At 37.4% G+C, this 19797-nt stretch overlaps 2 protein-coding genes across 2 annotated transcripts in view; both read right to left on the bottom strand.

Annotated features, from left to right (window-relative positions):
* Window positions 1–10709, bottom strand: part of LOC134755143 (phytanoyl-CoA dioxygenase domain-containing protein 1) — a 31482-nt gene extending 20773 nt beyond the window's left edge. Inside the window, exon 1 of the mRNA XM_063691622.1 lies at window positions 10575–10709. Coding sequence (XP_063547692.1) covers window positions 10575–10598 — 24 coding nt within the window. The 5' untranslated portion in view covers window positions 10599–10709. The remainder of the gene's footprint in view (window positions 1–10574) is intronic.
* Window positions 1–19797, bottom strand: part of LOC134754305 (proton-coupled amino acid transporter-like protein CG1139) — a 522474-nt gene that overhangs the window by 92900 nt on the left and 409777 nt on the right. The window lies entirely within an intron of this gene.

Raw genomic sequence — 19797 nt, 5'->3', positions numbered from 1 at the left:
CCAAGTTACACTATACACTAAGTTTATACAAATATTAAAGTCCCGGCACTCAAAAAAATGTTTGACCTTCATACAAATTTTTAACCCCTTTGCACCACCTTAAGAGGTGAATTTTCAAAAACGCTGAAATCAGTTTTCTTCTCTTTTAATGAAATACTTTTTTACGGTAAGAGCGTGCGACTTTCAATCCGGAGGTCGCGGGTTCAAACCTCCGGCTCGTATCAATGAGTTTTTCGGAACTTATGTACGGAATATCATTTGATATTTATACCAGTCGCTTTTCGGTGAAGGAAAACATCGTGAGGAAACCGGACTAATCCTAACAAGGCCTAGTTTTCCCCCTCTGGGTTGGAAGGTCAGATGGCAATCGCTTTCGTAAAAACTAGTGCCTACGCCAATTCTTAGGATTAGTTGTCAAGCGGACCCGAGGCTCCTATGAGCCGTGGCAAAATGCCGGGATAACGCGAGGAAGATGATGATGACTTTTTTACGAAGTTTCAAAATTCCTAGCTTAAAATAAAATTGGAACCCTATACAAACTTTCAACCCCTTTTCAACCTTTTTAAGGGATGAATTTTAAAAATCTCTGAAATTACTTTTCTTGTATTCTAATAATATGCCATTATACAAAGATTCAAGTCCCGCACTCCAAAAAATATTTGATCTCCATACAAACTTTCAACCCCTTTTTCACCACCTTAGGGGATGAATTTTCAAAATCGTTAAAATTACTTTTTTTGTATTCTACTAATATGCCATTGTTCAAAGATTTAAGAGCGTTCTTACAAGAAAAGTCGAAATAATGTAAAATTGATGATATTCCCGACAAGATTTAAGATTTTACGCTCATTATTAGAAATAAAGAGTACTTGTTCCAGTAAGAGCGTCTTCTTATCTTTGGGAATATCGTTGTACATTTTAGAAAAAGGACTAATTAAATTAGTAATGATTTTTTTTCTGATGGTCGTTTACGAAAAACCGCGTGAAGCACTGAATTGTGAGCTCTTATTTGTAAATTTTGAGAAGTTTACTCTGCTAAAGTTGGATATTTTGTATTACTAATATCCTGTACTTTAGGAATATCGAACGATATTCTTCCTACATGCTTTTAAGAAAGAGAAAATCAATGTTAAACGAATGGAATTTTCTCTTCGAAACAAGTGTAAATTCCTACGAAAATCTACTTAGTATCGAAGTCATTTTTATACACGAGCAATCTACAACGTTTGCTTATACTGTTGGTATACATTTGTGTTTATCAAATTCTACCTTAATTTTTTGGCAATTTTTTGAAAACTACTCTATATTACCGATGACGCGCGCTGGCGATCTCAGTACCGCGGCAGAGCTTGAAGAGGTCGGACCTGCGTCGGTCGGCTCCGCACGTTTTCGACGGCGACAACGAGGTTTTTTATCGTTGTGTGCGGCAGGCGCCGTGTAAAACGCTATACTGTGTGCGTGTAAACTGCGACAGAAACTTTGATCCGAGTACTGTGTTTGTTGTTATAGTATTATAATATAGTATAGTAACATAACAAACTTCCGAACAACAATAAAAATATTTGAAATTACCTGACATTTTATAGGTAGTAAATTAAAAAAAAAAACAGCCAAGTGCGAGTCGGACTCGCGCACAAAGGGTTCCGTACTACGCACAAAACGGTAAATAAATCACGTTTGTTGTATGGGAGCACCACTTAAATATCTATTTCATTCTGTTTTTAGGGTTCCGTACCCAAAGGGTAAAAACGGGACCCTATTACTAGGACTCCGCTGTCTGTCTGTCCGTCTGTCACCAGGCTGTATCTCATGAACCGTGATAGCTAGACAGTTGAAAGTTTCACAGATGTATTTCTGTTGCCGCTATAACAACAAAAATACTAAAAACAGAATAAATCACTACATAAAACAAAGTCGATTTCCGCTGTTTGTCCGTCTGTCCCTATGTATGCTTAGATCTTTAAAACTACGCAATGGATTTTGATGCGGTTTTTTTTAATAGATAGTGATTCAAGAGAAAGGTTTATAATTTTGTAAAGGTTTTGTGTAAATTTGTTGAACTATCCGTGCAAGCCGGGGCGATTCGCTAGTAAACTATAAAATAAAGTTTTAAAATATTAATGTTGATAAAAATATCTTGAAATTATTGATTTTACCGTTTTTTAAGGATCGCTGATGAACTTCCTTACCTTGTATAATAGTATTTTGTGCAACAGGTTATACAGGGTGGCTAAAATTAAGTGCATTCCCGTTGCCAGGGAGGTTTTGGGATTATACTGAGCAACTTTTACTATGGGACCAACCCCGAAACCGCGAAAATAAATTTACCTTCCCATAGAGCATGGGCTAGCCAAAATGTATGAAACAGCCAATTTTTTTTCGCGATTTCGGGATTGGTTTTGACAGTACCCCTCTATCCTATATATTCTCTTTGATACTACTAAATTGTTTATTATAAAGTTTTAGAATACGATTGATGGGCGAATTTTGAGCATAGTTGGTAAGTATGAACTCTGGGTACTGGGTAGACTAAACAGGCAACGCTTAGAATTTCGCGTTCTAATTGATGTCACTGAGAATTTGATCTCCGTCAGCAAAGGAGAACTGTCAATGCGCCCCGAGAGGACCTATATCGTACATAGTAGGGCGGCGGAACAGGTTTTAGGTGACTTTTTGTTCATGTCATCTCGGATATGGGAAAATAATTAAATATGGTATCAATGCATTCAGTATACTGTCCTGAACACAAATATATGAGATGACAAGCGTGAAAATGGTGGGGGTAGTTACTGTGACGTCATAAATTCGGCATTACAAACTTTTTTTTCTTTTAAACAAATGTGGGGTACCAAATGAAAAATATATAACATACTGTATCATTTTAGCGAAAATCGATTTTCAGAAGACTTTGAGAAAATGCCAATCTACTAACAATACAGTAATATCCAATAAAACTTCTATCCTGGAGCGGTAGGGCAACACTCCTCCTTTCGGGCATTTTCGGCTCTGTTCGGGTCATCATTGCTACGAGCAATTATTAGGGTTGGCACAACTTGAAGTCCCTTCCGTGCGCAACCACAGAACTGACGTCACATGCCTCCAAAGGCTACGGTAACCGGTTACCATCAGACGGGCGGTGTGCTTGTTTGCCACCAACATTTTAATAAAAAAAAACTTCATTATATCGCCAATAAATAAGTACTTATTTTGCGAAGCTAATGATAATTGTCGGAAACAGTTGTACTATATTGTACGAATATTCATAATAACACTGCTGTTATGATACTTATGATCCTCTAGACAGCGCCGGCTCGCCCAACACGCCACGCTTCTTATGAAGTTGATTTAGATATCTACTTATCACTGGCTGTTATTTATTATGTTAATTGAAAAATAGAAATACATAAATACTAGTCTTTTCCCTCGTAAAAAATCGGTTTTGCTTATCGGTGCTGCTGCTGTAATGTTGCTTAATTATTTTAATTATTTTTTAAATAATCGTTTGAGTTCTATTCTCCTTATTTTTCGCTAAGTTGGTATAGGTAAAGCGATTACGCGTACGTATTGAAATCCTGCCGGATTGTTGTACCCTTTGACACAGAAGCAAATATCACTATAGTACTTATGTGGGATTATGTTTACATGTATTTATTTTATTTTATCTCTTGTTTGTGTTGCGAGAAATTCCAGCACAAAGCGTAAGCGCGGTGCGACACATTTTCGCTATAGAATTTTAACTCAGGCCTGTGTTGTGGCAACCACCGGCTGCGCTGCAAGTATTTTAAATATGAATGCATGGGCGCAGAGTTATTAATAAATATTAAACATATTATATTTAATATGATTCCAGTCCACTGTCATTCACTATATAAGTATAGTTATTTGGGCTTCATTAAGATTGTTGATTTGTAGTAAAATGTATTTTTACGTAAGTACTCCTTAATCAGGCCCGTAAAGTTTTATAAATAAGGGGGTTAGACTGCAAGGTTGGTTTTCTTACTTATTATGTTTAATCCGAGAGGTACCACGGATAATTTATAGCGTATACAGCACTATTCATTTCGTTAAGCTGGCCATACACACCAGGGTATGCCTGCGCAGTTTTGCCAACTGCACAGGTAAAACGTAGCGTGTGTCTGTGTGGCATTCGACTGCGCAGTTTTCTGCTTTACCTGTGCAGTTGAACTCTACAGTAAGATTATCCAGTTATAGTGTTTCGTTTTAAGTTTGGTCCGATCGACTTAACAGTGTACTTAAGTAAACAAAGCAATTGTTAGGTTGACCGCAACACGGTAGAAAAAAGTTGTTATAACCTAATAACCTTGAAGGTCCAACGTATTACGTATCGGCTATTAACAATAGATTTCCAGTCAAATAATATCAAGTACCACCCAAGGCACGGCACGCTTCGGTTGGACTACTTGGGAATGATTAGACTAGTGTCATGCTTATTTATCTATTATTAATTAAAGCTCCATTGCACACGCACAGTAGGTAATGTAATGTTGCATAGACAGTATTAGACACGGTGTAAACAGCGCGCCGGCGCCGGCGGGTGCGCGAGCGCGCCTCCCAGCGTCTTTCTCGCCCCCCGAGGCGCGACTATTTTGGCATTCGTTAGCTATTTCTGGAGCTTATTTCAATGTTACGCGATGCGGAGGGCTTTACACACAGTCAGCATATTTTCAATGTTTTCAATTCTGTTTATTATTCATTTTAACGTCGCCTGGCCAAATGAAGTTTCCGCCTAAACAATTCAGTGCTTACACTAATACACTCACAATCTATAGGTACCAACTTTATCTCAATACATTTATGATCGCACTGATTCTTATTTTAATATTCTATATATACATATATATATAGTCCACATTTTAAGTAGGGGATCGATATATAGGTATAATATATATATCAACATTATTACGTAAAAAGATAAACGTCTGACCTTTAACATAAAATATGTTTATAGCTAAATTCGCAGAGCAGAGTTTACAAATGTGTGGGTACACGTTGATATACTTACTAATAAAATTGATTATTGGATTTTATTGCGCATGCACTCACCCTAATTAATATTCTTTAAATGTAGGTAGGCGGCTGTTGTATCGGTATCGGGTGCCTAATATGACCGGATTCTAAATTTATACGAGCTGATCGTCCGTCAAAATCAACTCCGGATTTACAAATATTAGATTAATTATGGTTTCATATTATCTTTATATTTAATTATAATTATTTATACTTAGTATACTGTATTAATTACTAGCTACCTAGTCCCTATTTTAAATACGTATTGAGCTAAGTACCTAGTAAGTAGATCAGCAGCCCATATCAATATTTAGGTTTACCGTTCGTTGTATTTCAAGTTACGAGGCAGCCTGTCACTAGCGCCATGGGTACTTATACGAGGTGCTTCAGCAGGCCGTAGGTAGCGTTAACATATAATAACATACGTGGTGGTTGCTGTGCAGTGAATAACACCTATGAGTTGTAGCTGTGAGTCAAGTTTGTGCGTCACCAACAAATCTAGAACAGTCACAACACATCACTGAACTCTTCGGAAAGTCTTATTTTGTAATCTTTAAGTATATATATTTATATGTAACATCTATACGCAGAATTTTATTGTTTCTTCGAAATAGATTTTCAAGTTATTTATACTTACTAAGACGCATATTATTGCTTATTAATAAAAAAATATCCTAGAGGCAGACACAAATGGGAATAGGTAGGTTAAGTAAGTGTCCTGATTTGATAATAAAAAAAAATAGAATGAAAATGTTTGACTTGCCTAAATACAGTCACTTGCAAGAAAACGTGCGCAAATAAATGGCGCGTTATGGCTCTACAAATAAGATTTTGCCTGATTATTTAAGCATGTGCGCCTGAAATATTTTCGCTATGTAGGTACACGATATTATATTATTGAACGTGGGAATAATCGACGCTAAAGCTATACTGAACTCGTTTGCTTTTGTGTTTGTTGTTTGTATATTTAACGATACGTGACATATTTATATCTTGCTCACTATACAAAAGAAACCAACAGTTATTTACTATAAATTTGGTATACATGAAATTTTTAATTTTAGTAAGTTCTTTGCTTATAGGTTATTGATCGAAGGGAACCTAATAATAAATGAATTATTAAAAAAGTTTTGACGTTCTTAATAAAAATAATCATAAAATATATGTTCTTATGTTTACTTGCATAGTTGGTTCGAAGAAGCGCTGGTGGCCTAGCGGTAAGAGCGTGCGACTTTCAATCCGGGTCGCGGGTTCAAACCCCGGCTCGTACCAATGAGTTTTTCGGAACTTATGTACGAAATATCATTTGATATCTACCAGTTGCTTTTCGGAGAAGGAAAATATCGCGAGGAAACCGGACTAATCCCAGCTAATAAGGCCTAGTTTCCCCTTTGGGTTGGAAGGTCAGATGGCAGTCGGTTTCGTAAAAACTAGTGCCTACTTACATCTATTTTTGGGATTAGTTGTCAAGCGGACCCCAGGCTCCCATGAGCCGTGGCAAAATGCCGGGGTAACGCGACGAAGAAGAAGACTTGCATAGTTGGTTCAGTTCCTAGATCGTGTTATGTTATAGAATATATTTTTCTCATGACAAGGCATGGTCTACCGACGGGGTATTGCGCGCAAATTACAGAATTATCATAACTTTGCGTTAGCCAATATGTAGATTCAAATAAGTAGCCCGCTCTGCATCATAATATATGACACGGAAATGCTTTACTAAGTAGGTAGGCATATACCTTCCTTCTAGACGATGATGGAGCTTTAGGAATCTTATCACTGCTGGAATTTCAAAAGCGAGATTTGGATACTAAAACAAAAAGTTTAAATATAGGTAATAATTAACACGTTTAGCGTCGGCGTCACACGTCACACCTGTTGTGTCATTTAGAGTAGAAAAATATGTCGCAGCCAATTTTAAAACAACTCACAACATACTCGTATAGACAATGCGTAAAAATGTTGGTTTAACGATGGATTTATACTGTAAAGAGATCAAGATCACCTAGTAAAATATAGTTGGTCAAACCAAATTGTCAGTAAATAATAGGGTCCTTATCTTAGTATCTAAAAAAGCAACACTAAATAATCCAGAACTGTTACGAAGTAACTTATATTTAAACAAAATCACTCATATTATTTATGCAAGAGAAACCAGTATGGTTAAATAAATCAATGTACCGATTGTACTTTAATAGAAAAAAATACGTAGTTTCTACATGTTGAATTTTATACGCAATATTTCACCGACAAAATAGCAATTTCCTTGTTTTCTATGGTTTCTAACTTCTAAGCGAAAGCGACGTTACATGCTGACGTCATGATGTAATGTAATTTTGTATGAAGCGTTTCGTCAGTAAAGTGGGGGTGCCAGACTTTGACCATCGTTTGTGACTTATGTATTGCTTTAAGACAATGGGTCCGATACAGACATTTGATCTTCAAAACAAACCTGATCGACTGATACCATTAATAAAAAATTGTAGAATACCCTAATGAGACAGTCATTTGACAAACTAATAAGCATCAAAATCCTTTACAAATGTACCTAAATATGTTAAATTTAACTAATTAGGTATACCTATTTATAATCATAATTACTTACTACAGTTCAGAAATAAACAAACGATCAGTAGTTATCTAACACGAGTAACACGTTTCTGGGAAGACGTCGCTCGGATTGGACTTGGTCTTATTCCTTCTTAGTTTGCGTAAGTGGTATATTATATTTACGAGTAAACAGTCTACGAGTAAGCAGAAGCTCGGCTCAGCTCTGAATAAATCAAAATGATTTTAGTCTTAAGACTATGCTTCATTATTATTACCTAAATATAATCACATGCTGGTATTTATTTATTTTTCGTATGACTTGCTACAGTGCTGGATACCTACTAGATAAGCAGCACTGGTCGATTCAATTAATGAGTATGAACTAGTGATAAAATAATGCAACAATATTGACTTTGGGTTTGTCACATTCGACTTAATGAGTAAATGACTGTTAAGTAAAAAGTACAATAGTAGATAAAAGCTTATATACAAAATGTACTTACTACTTACGCTTTTTTATTGCTTGTTAGGTTTTTTTTTCGTCTGTCAAACGTAACGAATTCCGTTAACTTTTGTTGCCGTCTTATGAAAAATCAATCAACTATAGTCACCAATTGGCGAGAGGTCGCACAGGATCGAAAAAAGCGGCGCTGTCTTGTGTCGGAGAGGCCAAGTCTCATTTTGGGTCGCTGAGCCAACGAAGTAAGTGAGTAAGTAATCATGAGAATAAATTACAATAGGCAAGGCGGTGTAATGGCGTAAGTTATACAGGTACAGTCGAATCAATAGCCTCCTCCACATTGCTTTTTTATATCAATTAAAATCATTAAAATATAAATTATTGTGTGCCAGGGTCAAGGTGGTTGAGATAAGGACGGGCCTTAATAGCAACAGTTTAGTGAATTGAAATAGTAGGTAGAGTTAAACCAAGCAAAGTCTGCAGAGATTTTGACAGCACACGCAGTGCAGGTGTTATTTTAAACGTCAAACTTGTATAAAATGTTGACGTACCTACCTATAAATAACACTGCCACTGCGTGTGCTGTCAAAATCTTTGCAGACTTTTCTTTGTCTAACTCTACCTACATTACATGACTTTATAATATATAGTTAAAGTAGGGTGATCATTATAATAATATAAATTTGATTTAGTATTTATACCTTTACCTACACTCGCATTGATTTTTAATGTTTGTAGCTGAAAAATGCTCGTAAGGACTTACACAATACACATCTCATTTTGTCTCACGCCACTTGTCACGGGGTCTAATGTTATTATTATTTATTGATTTATCACACAAAACTATTTACCTACATAAATTTCTTCTTCTTCTTTTAAAATTATGGCTTCAGCCCAGTGGGACTATTTCGCCAGTGTCAAGGTATTAAGAGGTTTACAAACGACAAAAATTTGTACGGTTGTACAAGACAGTGTACGGTGATTTGTTAGCTCTTGTAAATCGATAGCTAGACTTTACAAGAAGCACGTGGACTACCGGCCGTTGACTCCAAGATGGTGGTTAAACGCGCTTCAAAATTAATTCTCCATTCACTGCACACTACCACATTAGTTTACTGTATAATAAGCTATCGATATTACACTTTAAACAATATTAATGAGCAAAAAACAAAGTAATTAATCACGATGCTAACTATCAAGATGGCGCTCGAACCGGAAGTCCCTACATAAATAATTATATTCCGCCAAACTGAGGACAGTTTGTTGACGGATTAAAGATGACTCACGTTAGACCGGGCCATGACCGAGCCGGAGCTTCCGGCGCTTACTTTTCTATGACATGACAAGTGATCACGTGATGCTTTCCATAGAAAACGAAGCGCCGGAAGCTGAGGCCCGGACACGGCCCGGTCTAACGTGAGTCATCCTTAAGCGCTCTCTATCATCTTGTGTTCTACCCACTAACCTACATATTTATACACTACTTTGATTTCATTTGAAATATCTACTTGGATTTAATTCAGTCAGTCTCTTTCATCGTTTTATAATTCCAATTAAGTTTCTCGCCAGTGAGGAGAAAATTATCATGTGGAACACTAGAGCAATTGCGCTCTCATATTACCCTTCGGTTTGACTTGTTTTAAGTGACTCAAAATCAGCACTCACACCAATAATCCTAAGGGGGCGTCAATTAATTACGTGAGGGGTTTTTGAGGAATTTATGACCCCCTCCCCCCCCCAAGCCCTTATGTAATTATAAAGGACACCCCCTATTAACACAATTTTGTTACCATAGAAATAAGGATGTGTTCCGGTATATTGGCCACTATGGCCGTCACTAATATGTATTTATTTTATGTTAACTGTACAGCGAGCTGCAAAATTGCATAGACACCATAATGAATGAATTAAACATAAAGTGGCCATGCAAGTCGCGGGTGCCGTTTTATCCATTTATAAATGGACTTTAAAATAAATACTGAGGCGCGCGTAATATTTGTATGATAAAATTTCAATAGTATTTTCTAATATAATAATTATAATATATATAAATATCACTGTACCTATTTACCTAAAACAAACAAACTTATCTTTAATTATTTATGTATTACGTTTATTGGACTTATATGTATATAATCACGATCATCGTCTTCATCGCGTTTTCCCCCTTTTTTTTACCACGGCTCATAAGAGTCTGAGGCCCGCTTGGCAACTAATCCTGAGAATTGGCGTAGGCACTAGTTTTTACGAAAACGACTGCCGTTTGACCTTCTAACCCAGAGGGGAAACTAGGCCTTATTGGGATTAGTCCGGTTTCCTCACGATGTTTTCCTTCACCGAAAAGCGACTGGTAGATATCAAATGATATTTCGTACATAAGTTCCGAAAAACTCATTGGTACGAGCCGGGGTTTGAACCCGCGACCTCCGAATTGAAAGTCGCACGCTCTTACAGCTAGGCCACCAGCGCTTATTTATTAAAAGTAAGGTAATAGACACACTCGCATATTGTTTTCGCTTCTTAAACTAGTTCGTACCTGATTTAATATAGTATCGTGCATGGTGCCGCTGCGATGAACAATTAACAATAATGAACTATAATTTCGACGACTCGCCGTGTTAACAAACAACGCACAACTAGCTCGAAATGAGTTTGAGTTGTTTCTCTTGGAATGGGGCTTGACACCAAAGCCCGTTTCTCCGTTCGATAGCATCGCGATCAGCGGGAAAATCATCTACATTGACTCGTGGCTTCCTGATACATGCATGTGTCTTGTTTTGAGCGAGTGATGTATGGTAGGACGATTTGTAATGTCGGGCGATTAGATGGAGAGGCGTGCGCCCGCGGCTGCGGATGACGCACCGCGGGCGGGGGATTTGCTGCGCCATCTGCACACCACTCATGTTTATAAAAATATTTCCATTTATTATTATGTAGTTACAAATGTATATTTGTAACACACACTAAAATACACACACACAAAAAAATATGTATCATTTATTCTGACTAAAAGCTAAAACTTCATACAAGGATAAGAGCTGCTTACTGGCGATAGCAGGATACGTACATTAGAAACTTTCTATACGATAATGTCTAGTTTTATTCTTCAGTTTTACTTGGCAAAGCTCATTTTGTACATCTAGAAACTTACTCTATATAAAAAGATGCACATACACAATACATACTTACGTTTTAATGTTTATTTGGGCGCAAACGGTACAATAATTCTTACAGATAGTAATATTAATTAATATATGAACCAATGAAGTTGCCACTAACTACTAACGCATATACAAAAAAAAAACCCGCCAAGTGCGAGTCGGACTCGCGTACGAAGGGTTCCGTACCATTACGAAAAAAACGGCAAAAAAATCACGTTTGTTGTATGGGAGCCCCACTTAAATATTTATTTTATTTTGTTTTTAGTATCTGTTGTTATAGCGGCAACAGAAATGTACATCTGTGAAAATTTCGACTGTCTAGCTATCACGCTTCATGAGATACAGCCTGGTGACAGACGGATAGACGGACAGACAGACAAACAGACAGACAGCGGAGTCTTATTAATAGGGTCCCGTTTTTACCCTTTCGATGCGAAACCTTAAAAACAACGGAATAACAACTTTATCTACAGAATGTATATCTACAGAGCAAACATTTGTCGGCATTATCAATAAACGTTACTTACATTGTGCACGATTTCCAAGATAAGGGAACATGTCCATACTACGTGACCCATTTTTAGGGTTCCGCAGTCAAGTATTTATAGTTTCGCCATGTCCGTCCGACTGTCTGTTTGTCTGTCCGAGGCTTTGCTACGTGATCGTTAGTGCTAGAAAGCTGCAATTTGGCATGGATATAGATATAAAATAGTTTTAGGGTAAAGTGTATCTCCCTTACACGTAAACTGGGGATGTAATTTTTTTTCGCTTCAACCCTACAGTGTGGGGTATCGTTGGATAGGTCTTTCAAAAATTTTGTTGATAAAGTGAATATTTTCGGAGATAGTCGCTCTGAAAGAAAAAAATCGTCTCTACCCTCTAACTTTTAAACCAAGGGTCCAAAAATATAAAAAAAGTGTAAATAGAGCTTAAGAAAGACATTAAATGCGCTAATGCAATATAATTAATAATATTATTAATGTGCTATAGCGAGTATGATCAGTTTAGCCGTTTTTAGGGTTCCGTACCTCAAAAGGAAAAAAACGGAACCCTTATGGGATCACTCGTGCGTCTGTCTGTCTGTCCGTCTATCACAGCCTATTTTCTCCGAAACTACTCGACCAATTACGTTGAAATTTGGTACACATATGTTATGTAAGTTTGTGACCCAAAGACGGACATGTAACGCAAACACCGGTACGTCAACACCAAATTCCAGTGGGCAGCCTGAGTCTAGACATGTCACTAGATAGCAGCCTGCAGAGCCCTCTGCAGGCTCGCGCCCGTGCCGCACAAGCTGGCCAAGTCGGACAAGCTCATTCACATATTGGGCCCAAAAGTATACAATCGTCTTCCGGACTCAATAGTAGTTGCTAAAAGCGTAGCAATATTTAAAAACAAATTAAAGAAATGGTTAATCGAGCAAGCGTTCTACGACCATAAAGAGTTCTTTAAATTAGGAACTTAGGTAGATGTAAGAGATTAAATACAACCTACATTATGTAGCGAAAATTCATACTTAAATATAATCTTTATACACTGTATAAAATGTGACATGTAATTTATATTATTAATAAATATTATGATTATGATTATGATTATGATCCCTACGCCCGACGACACTCAGAACAACTGTCTTCTTGGGACCCCAGAAAATTACCTTGGTCACGAGTCGTTGAATACTATGACTATAGAGAGGATTAGTTCCTTACTCGACCAAAAAGTACAAACTTCTGTCTACGAAATTATTGAGAAACAACTAAGCAGTACCTCAACTTCACTTATGAACACTATCCGCATAGCCATTAAAGAGGATGTGAAGGAAATGATTCGTAATGAAATCCACGTCGCGGTGCTTGAGCTCGAAAACGCTTTACTTCCAATTGTATCGCTCGGCTCGATGAATGCGAATCAAAGCTTTCACAATGCCACACAAGATTGACCATACTAGAGGACCAGGCGATACAAAACACACTTCTTAAAGAACAAGTGTGCCAGTTAGAGAGCTAGTTAAACTTGCAAACACAATCGTTACTTCGAAATGACATATAAATTATAGGCGTTAACGAGCAACCACACGAAAATCCCCATCATATTGTGCTGACGACGGCCGTCAAAATCGGTGTTAATCTCTGCGAGGATAACATCGCTGCAGACACGGAAGAGTCCCAGAGACCCCGGCACATTGTCGTCCGCTTTGTGCGCCATAATAAACGCAAGGAATTTTTGAAAGCTGTTTCCATGAGACGGAACCTTAACAGTTAGGACCTGGAAGTGGCAGGGGTACAAAGAAGGCTATTCTTTAATGAGCGGCTAACTAAAGCGAACCGGCAGTTATTTCGCGAAGCAAGAATCAAAAAGAACTCCGCAGGATTCAAATATTGCTGGACCAGGAACGGTTCAATCTTCATACGCAAACATGAAGGCAGCCCAGCTATCGCGATTCGATGCGCCGCGGACCTCGAGCAACTGGACCGATCGGGCTTTTCCCGCTTACCGGATACCGCCTTCAACTGCAACGCGCCGACACACCCTAGCGCTCCGACCGGTCACCTCAAAAGGATTCTGCTGTCGAATAACTGGAAATCTCTACTCCTACTCGTTTCCCTCCTATCCTTAGTTAATGTTAAAAATCTCGCGAATTTGGCACTAAACAGAAGGCACTACATTTATTATCCAACATTGCCACATATCAATACACACCTCCCACACATACACACTTCTATTTATAATACAAAATGTACATACAACAACTATTATTCCTGCATCCCTGTGCTTAAAATACCTTGCAAATTGACAAGTAAGCTTAACCCTCTGGCTACACGGCATCTTAATAAGTTAAAGTTATTCGTTTTCTTATTTTACATACATACAGTACGAAATAGCGGATATAATTAATATACTGGAAGAAATCGACAATTCATTTGTCTGCAAGTGTCATATAACGAACACGCCAGAGGATTGCAAAAAAATGTTGTTTAATAAGGGTTCTATCATTAAACATCAGAAGCATTCACTGTAACTTTGATGATTTCTTGGTGACCTTGAAAAGATTGTCTGTGGACTTTGACGCTATCGTTTTAACGGAGTGCTGGCTAAAGAAAAATGATATAGTTCCGCAACTGGAAGGCTACGTCTCTTTTGCCTCAACTAAGTACATAAATCAGGCGAGTGGGGTGGTTATTTACGTTAGGACTCGGTTGATTCCCTCGGTAGTGGAATTGGGTTTGGATGATGCAGATTGCGTGGTAGTGTGAATTCCAAAGTTATTTACTCTCACTTCGGCGACTATCTTTATGTCTATACTAAGTTCCGTGATCGGCAAGCACAGTAACTGTGTCAAGTTGAAACGGTCAAAACATCCAGTCAAACCGTGGATGACCCGTGGACTTTTAAAATGTTCTTTACATAGAGACAAACTTTATGCTGATTACAGAGAAAATCCCAACGATCCTATCAAAAGGCTTATTTACAATAGATACAGAAACTTTTATACTGATCTTCTCCGTAAGCTTAAAAATGAATACAACAAGAGCTTACTAGCGGCTAATAAAAATAATTCTAGAAAACTCTGGAAATCCATCAAGGATATGACACATTCGCACCCTTTACAGAGTAATTCTGATATCTTGGGTACCATCGAGGCTACGGAAAAAGCGTCTCTAAATCACTGCAATCAATATTTCTCTTCTATAGGTGAAACTTTATCAAACAAAATTCTATCTAGCATAGGTATCTCGCATAACGACCTTGCTGCTTAAAGCTCATCAACTTGGCAATTCTCCGCCGTATTCCTTCTTTTTACATCCAACCACTACCATCGACGTTGGAAACCACATTAGAGACCTTAAAGACAACAGTGCGACAGGTCTTGACGGAATTTCTAATCGCTTCGTAAAAAAAGTTCAAAGGTACATAGTAGCTCCTCTCACCCACGTGTTTAACCTAAGCCTCTCATCTGGGGTCTTTCCGGAAGTTTGGAAAACTGCAGCAGTTTGCCCGATATACAAAAGTGGCGATAGGAGTTCCCCGGTCAACTATAGGCCTATTTCTCTTTTAAGTACATTTTCAAAGTTGCTTGAATAATTGTTAATCAACAGCTGGTCAACTATTTGGAGAAAAATAGTATCATTTCTAATAACCAGTTTGGTTTCCGTAGAGGTAAATCTACCGAAGACGCCGTTACCCTTCTGACTAATACCGTTGCTAACTATCTGGACAAGGGTCTAAAAAGCATTGGGGTTTTCCTAGACTTAGCTAAAGCTAAAGCTAGACAGTGTCTATACCCATTTTGTTAACGAAGCTTGAAGGTTCGGGAATTAGGGGTCTTGGACTTGAGTGGTTTCGCAGCTACCTCACTAATAGAAGGCAGTGCGTAAAACTGGGTACAGCTACAAGCGACCAATTGGGGTTATCCTTTGGAGTTCCGCAGGGGAGCATTCTGGGTCCCACATTGTTTTTAATATACTTGAAAGATCTAGCCTCAATATAAATGCAACACGCTGACATGGTCAATTACGCTGACGACACAGTGATTATTTTTCACGGGTCGCCTTGGGGCGAGGTCTTTCAAATAGTTCAACAGGGCCTGCTTCGAACCGCGAAATGGCTGAGCTGCAACCTCCTTAGCCTAAACTGTGCCAAAACGAACTACGTGTATTTCTTTAAAACCAGCGCATCGAGTCCACCAAGTGACACTAGTTTAGTACTTCACACCTGCAATAATCCTGCCGCCATTGCCCTTTGTCCCGATTGTACCAACTGCCACTCTATTTCACGCTTAGAAGCCTTAAAATACTTAGGCGTAGTAATTGACGTAAAACTATGTTTCAAACAACACGCTGTATTGTCGCTACGTCAAAAAGAGTTCGGAAGCTCATATACACTATGAAACTGCTGGGAGATGTAGCAGTCACCACTTTCCTCAACGGACAGTCTTTTCAGGGAGGCCTGCGTACTTAGTGTTAGAAAACTCTTTTTGGTAAAAATTGTCACCAGGGCCCACCGAAAGGCCTCGCTCTCGGTTGGACCGGTTGAATCCAACAGGCTCAGAAATCGTTGTTTTAGGATGCCATTAATGCCCACAAAGACTAGTTTCTGTAGACGATTCAGTTCCTACCAAAACCGTTCCTTTACAACAAGTTCTGCAAGATAGGTGACCTCCAAAAAATGACTGAAAGGGAAGTAAAAATTGTCGTGACTAGAGCATGCTTGGACTGAAACTATCACGAGACTGAACGTTTCTTAAGAAACATTTATATTTGAGACTCCCATCCTCTTCACCTTCCCCTCCCATCGTCCCTCTCTCTTTCACACCCTTATATACAAACACACCCACACACACGCTCTCTCACACATACTCACTCACCGACTATAATTTGTAAATTTATTAGTCGTTATTTGCTGTAAGTTTCCTCTTATTTTAATTAATCTCTTCTTAAATTAACTTTTCCTTTTATAGTAGTATAGTTTTGTAGTCTTAATTATTCAAATTTAAATAAAATAGGTGTAATATTCTTTAATGTCAACTAGGCGTCACAAACCCGGTTTCACCGAATTCGAAAAAACCGGGTTTACAGGCAATTCTAAAAACCGGGTTTAGGTTTGATAAAACCGGCTTTTTCGAGTTTTTCGAATTTCGAAGCAACCGCCGACCTTTTAGTTTTATTTAATGGTACCTATAATAATAGTCATAATATAATGATTGTCATATTATCATTAGTCATAATTCTTAAACCGTTAACTATTCAGGATTTTCCTCAGGTTATCCAACAGATAGGTTAGGCTTGTTTCATGGCAATCCTTAAAAGTTACGCGTTTCTGAGAAAAACCAAATTATGACTAACGAAAATGTTGACAAACGATACATCATGATTTAAAACTATATGGGAAACAATATAGACCCGATATTTACCATGTACATTTTGTTTTAGTAATTTACAATTAGGTATTGACTAATTTGGAAATAGGGATGTTGACAATTTTTTAGAACTGTTTTCATTTTATAGATGGACGCGTAATTATTGCAAAAAAAATTAAATTTTTATTTATTAATTTTTAATAAAAAATCGACTTTAATTAGTTTAACGTATCAGCATTGCGATACAGCTAGGAAATGCCGCCAGCATCCTTGGTACAATGCCCCAAGGGCCTATTTTAGATTTAAGCTAGTTATTAATTTCGTTTACGTAGTACCACTGTATATATCTTGTATGTAAATAAAGAGCTTCCTAAAAACATACTTAAGAAAAAAATTAGTTTAATGTTTAAATTTCGCGCAAAAACGCTCCAAGCTCTCAGTCTCACGTGATCTTGACGACGTACGTAACGATGTGATAACAAACTGCTGTCAGTGCCAAAGGACCAAGGTTTGACAACTTGTCTGTGCGTGTTTCTCACACCGTGACGTCACGCGCTCCAATTTGCGTTTGCAGTCACGTGATGCTGGGCATTATTTTAAATACTTTTAATTATTTTTAATTAATTTATTACGCATATTTACACTTACAAAATATGATTTCCAGCATTCTAATATTCCATTCTATACGTATTATGTAGTTTAATATTTTAGTAATAACGGCCATGTTTTATATGTAATGCATGCATCACGTTAATTGATCTCTAGTATCTATTCTATTAGTATTTCTTGTTAAAAATGTTTATTGCAGACTGATTATTAAATCGTTGATTCTACAAGTACTAGTTTTTTTTCACAAATTATACATAAACTCGAAAACACCGAAAATACCGGAAACCCGGTTTTGCTGTTCTAATAAAACCGAAAAACCGGCTTTCAAAAATATGCACGGTTTTGTGACCCCTAATGTCAACTGCATTCTAGGACCCCAAGTCACAGGCATAGCCTAGTTTGGAATCCACTGTATCCATGTGTCTGCAAATTGTTTTCTATTGTCAATAAAAATTATTCTTATTCTTATTCTTATTCTCAAAATTAATTTTAAACATGGAGGCCACTTTTGGGGGGTAAATGAGAAAATAAAAATAAAAGTTTTCCAAACTGTATCGTGTTTCGTGTTACATATCAAATGAAAGAGCTCACTATGAGAATCTCAAATATGTTTGTTTTGTAATTTTAAAATAATTATTTTTGAAATTATTTAAGAAAATAGGCAAAAATTACAATTCCCCCCCTCCCCCTTTATCTCAGAAACTACTGGGTCTAAAATTTAAAAAAAAATACACAAAATAGTTCTTTACCTATAATGACAGGAAAACCTATTAGAAATATGCAGTCAAGCATGAGTCTGACTTAATTACTTAGTCTTAGTTTTTTTAATAATGTTTTCTTCGAAACTACTGGACCAATTAAGTTTAAATTTGGTACACGTATGTATGTTTGTGACCCAAAGACGAGCATGTAACACAAAAAAAATAATTTTAAACATGGAGGCCACTTTTGGGGGTAAATGAGAAAATTAAAAAATAAAGTTTTTCAAACTGTATCGTGTTACATATCAAATGAAAGAGCTCACAGTGAGAATTTCAAATATTTATTTTATGTTATTTTAAAATAATTAGTTTTGAAATTATTTAAGAAAATAGGCAAAAATAGTCTATACAAAAAAGTATTCTATACAATAGTGATATAATCAAGATTTTCAATCTCGTACCCAATTAAGGCCACTCAGTAAGCTTCGTGGGCTTAAAGGATAACTCACTTTAGACCGGACCGTGTCCGGGCCGGAGCTTTCGGTGTTTCGTTTTCTATGGAAAGCATCACGTGATCACCTGTCATGTCATAGAAAAGTAAGCGCCGGAAGCTCCGGCCCGGACGCGTATTTACAAAGGCTATACTGATATGGTTCAGATGCGAACTGAACTAGATTAGCTTTTGTTTGGACAAAACTTAACAAAACCCTAATCTATTATAGTATAGAAATTTACTGAAATCGTAGACTTTATTAACTAAATTCATACGGATATTGTTACTACAAATGCTAGTCTGTTGCGATCTAAAATTTGAATAATATTTTAGTAACGACTCCGATTGTATTAAATAAATTACCGTTCATGCAAATTACTTAACAATGCCTAAGATATTTTTTTTACTTTTAGAATTATTTTAGTTGATAGGTACGAGTAACCAAAATTTCGTAACCAGCTACAGAATGGGAATCAAGATTCCCAGTTAATTTGAAGCCGGTTACGTATTGGGCCAGCGTGTTACCGTTTGGTAAGTAAGTTTGGTAACTAGCTGCAAAACAGGAATCTAAAATTCCTTGTATGTAGCCAGTTACGAATTGGGCCAGAGTGGAACCGTTTGGTAAATAAGTTTTGTAATTGGCTACAAAATGGGAATCCAAAATTACATTAAATCAATAAGTAAGTAGGTTAGGTTCGTTAGGTAGCTTCAAATGCCCGAAGGGCAAACCGCCCAGAAATAGCAGACCCGCGAAGCGGGGCTCCGTCTAGTTACGTTGTGAAGTCATTTTTTTTTACAGAAACAGTCCGACGAACTCCAGCTAACTAGACGGAGCCCCGCTTCGCGGGGCTCCTATTTCTGGGCGGTTCGCCCTTCGGGCATTTAAAGCTACCTAACGAACCTAACCTACCTACTGATTTAGTGTAATTTTAGAT

This window comes from Cydia strobilella, chromosome Z (assembly GCF_947568885.1).
Source record: "Cydia strobilella chromosome Z, ilCydStro3.1, whole genome shotgun sequence".
Classification (NCBI taxonomy): Eukaryota; Metazoa; Arthropoda; class Insecta; order Lepidoptera; family Tortricidae; genus Cydia; species Cydia strobilella.
The sequence above is the reverse complement of the archived record's forward strand: the minus strand, read 5'-3'. Positions and strand labels throughout refer to the sequence as shown.